The 2,796-nt window shown below is 40.5% G+C and overlaps 1 protein-coding gene across 1 annotated transcript; it reads left to right on the forward strand.

Annotated features, from left to right (window-relative positions):
* Nucleotides 1–366: 366 nt before the first annotated feature.
* Nucleotides 367–1,526, forward strand: LOC119345999 (dirigent protein 6-like). Its single transcript, XM_037615767.1, has 2 exons — nt 367–694; nt 1,077–1,526. Exons 1-2 carry the CDS (start codon nt 420–422, stop codon nt 1,279–1,281), a joined length of 480 nt encoding a protein of 159 aa, XP_037471664.1. The 5' UTR covers nt 367–419; the 3' UTR covers nt 1,282–1,526.
* Nucleotides 1,527–2,796: the final 1,270 nt, after the last annotated feature.

The raw sequence follows: 2,796 nt of genomic DNA on the forward strand, positions 1-2,796 counted from the left end.
CCGAATTTATGAACTGTTAAACGCGATAGAAAAAAAAAGATAGTACACTTTTCATCTATGAGGTACAGTGCGCTTGGCATCCGTGGTGCTGGTGGTGGTATTTTCAAGAAAAAAATCAAATTGCAGGGAGCATCGGTGATCCGGATTTGTTAAGAGATGCCCTCTAGTTGGGAGAGATTACCAGATCTAGATCGGGTCGCCTGGGATCTAATAAGTCTGGAAAACTCAGCATACTTACGAAATTAAGGCTGTATACTAAGTTTGGAATCTCGTGCGTGCACATGGTGCAGTCAGCAATGAGGCGTTTTCCCAGCTATAAGTACATCTCCTTTCTTTCTTTCCTAAGTACAACCAGCTAGAGCTAATAGTACCCAACTAGCTTGAGTAGCACATTCCTTGCACATCCACAGAACTCGATCATGGCGGCCGTTCCTCCTAATGTCGAGGTCTCCATTGTCCCTGCACCCACTACATACAGAAAGACTATCCTCCGCAACCTGTGGTTGGGCCGCACTGGTGATGACACCCAGAAATCCCTTCTTGAGGTGGCCAAGTTTGGGCATTACGTTGTTGTCAACTGGACCGTATTTGAAGGAGAGGGCAACGGGGCGAAGCTAGTCGCCCGTGGACAAGGAAGCACCATATGCGCCGGTAGCTGGATATCTACTTACGTCATAGTGTTTGTGGATGGCAGGTAATCACAAGTATTTAAATCATCGTATTTATAAGTACTATATCCTTATCTAGTGTTTATATCCTCATTTTTTTAGTGACAGAACAGTTTAGAGTTATCCTAAGTTAAACTTTTGCAAGTCCGATATAGTTGACCCATAACGTACGCGACACCTGTGGCACGAAATATTTACAATTATATAAATCATTCATGATGAAACTAATGATACCAATTCAATGTGGTACAGATGTTGGTATGTTCTCTTCTGTAAATATGGTCAAACATGATGATGTTAAAGCTTGGAAAAAAGTTCACTTATTTTCAATAGGAGGGTTACCTTTCCTAGTATTTTTTGTTTCCTTTATTTAACATGGTATTATTGTATGCCATGTTTCATGCGCAGGTTCAAAGGATCCACCCTTCAAGTGATGGGAAACGCCTTGGGTGTTAATGGTCAGTTGGCTGTTACTGGTGGGACTGGGGAGTTTGCTCTTGCAAGTGGTATCATCAAGGTGGATTTTGACAAACTTACTGGTGTTGACCACCTTACGGTGGAAGTGTATACACCAGTGTTCTTAGGACCGTGTTATGCAGCAGCGGAGAATTAGTCCCTTGGGCCTGATCTGATTTACCAGTTGCTCTGATCAAAATAAAGTTTTTGACTTAATCTCAGTTTCATCCATAATATGAGGGATACTGGTTGTTCCCAACTCATGTTTCCAGTTATAATATTTTTAGTTCATCTCAAAGCTTTTTACCACAACACCAAATGTAATCCTTTTCTCATTCAATGTTGGTGTTTTCGTGCCATCAATGTGCGATTTTTCTTCAATAATGATACTTTATATTGATATCTTTGTCGCATCAAGGCTATTGAGATGTCAGTTAAACCTTGAGCTAGTTAGATATACTGAAGGCATTTTGTTCAGCACCTTAGCTGCCAACCCTCCGTATCAAAATACACTGTTAAAAGGGAATGGTGTCAAAGTCAAATATGCTTGCTTCAAGTCGGTGACATAAAATTGATCATGCACAGTTGAAGGGAATGGTGTCCATAGACCTTCCAGGTAAGGTCATCATGATCTTACAATGCTCAAGTCGATCGATTCATGGTAATGCAAAAATCATCATGCACATTTGAAGCATGCACCCATCACCTGAAGTGTGAACCCCGCACGGGGTCCACATTTCAGGTGATGGGTGCAGATGAAGCGCTATGTTACGGTCACCAGCTATGTTACTCAAATTACCTCTCACCTCGTTAACTAAATGTCACATAAGCAAAATTGCTGAGCTAAACCCTATGTTATAATGTGCAAGTTTCTCCCAATATGGCCAGTCTAAAGGGGGTGATTCATGCTGTTATCATATTATGGTGGCCATTTATTAGTTTTTGTGGGACTAGCAAAAATGCTCGTGCATTGCAACCAGAGAATGCTTAGCTCATGGGTCCGTGCGTTATCATGGGAGAACACTCATGTTTGTGATGCTATCAAGATTCGTCTTAACCAAAAACTTAATTATCCATTTTTTAAAGTATCATACATGCACAATACATGCATTTTTCTACATAAAGAAATAAGTGGTTGAATGCCCATGCATTGGTATGGAGAAGAAAAAAAATTGATTGCATCTTTCCCACTTTGCAATTAAATCAAGGCACCTCGATCACCACAAACTCACTTGTCACCCAAGTAACATAAATCAACTTTAGTCATGACCAACATGGGAGAAAAGTCTCTGATGAAAAAAAACTACGGATGGAGGTACTCTGAGTAGCCAGTTGGCAAAGAGGTCGTCATTGACAACCTAAATTTGTTCATCGCGTCCTAGATATTTTGGGAAACATTATACATCAATGTCACGGTTAGCAATCTCAACCATAGTATTGTCTGAATCTCCGTGCAAGAATTCAGAACATGCATCCTACCTACTTCTGCTTCTCAGCTTGAGAACCATTTAAAGTAAACAACTAAGCATTGTTGCCATGGTTAGAAATTCAATTGGGTTAAATTAGCAATGCATGTACAACATACCAGACAAAATCCGAGTTTATACACACACTACAATCATTGTGTGACGTCCCCGATTTGCCCGTACACTAATAATGCACGTAAATGTGT

This window comes from Triticum dicoccoides, unplaced genomic scaffold (assembly GCF_002162155.2).
Source record: "Triticum dicoccoides isolate Atlit2015 ecotype Zavitan unplaced genomic scaffold, WEW_v2.0 scaffold36032, whole genome shotgun sequence".
NCBI lineage: Eukaryota > Viridiplantae > Streptophyta > Magnoliopsida > Poales > Poaceae > Triticum > Triticum dicoccoides.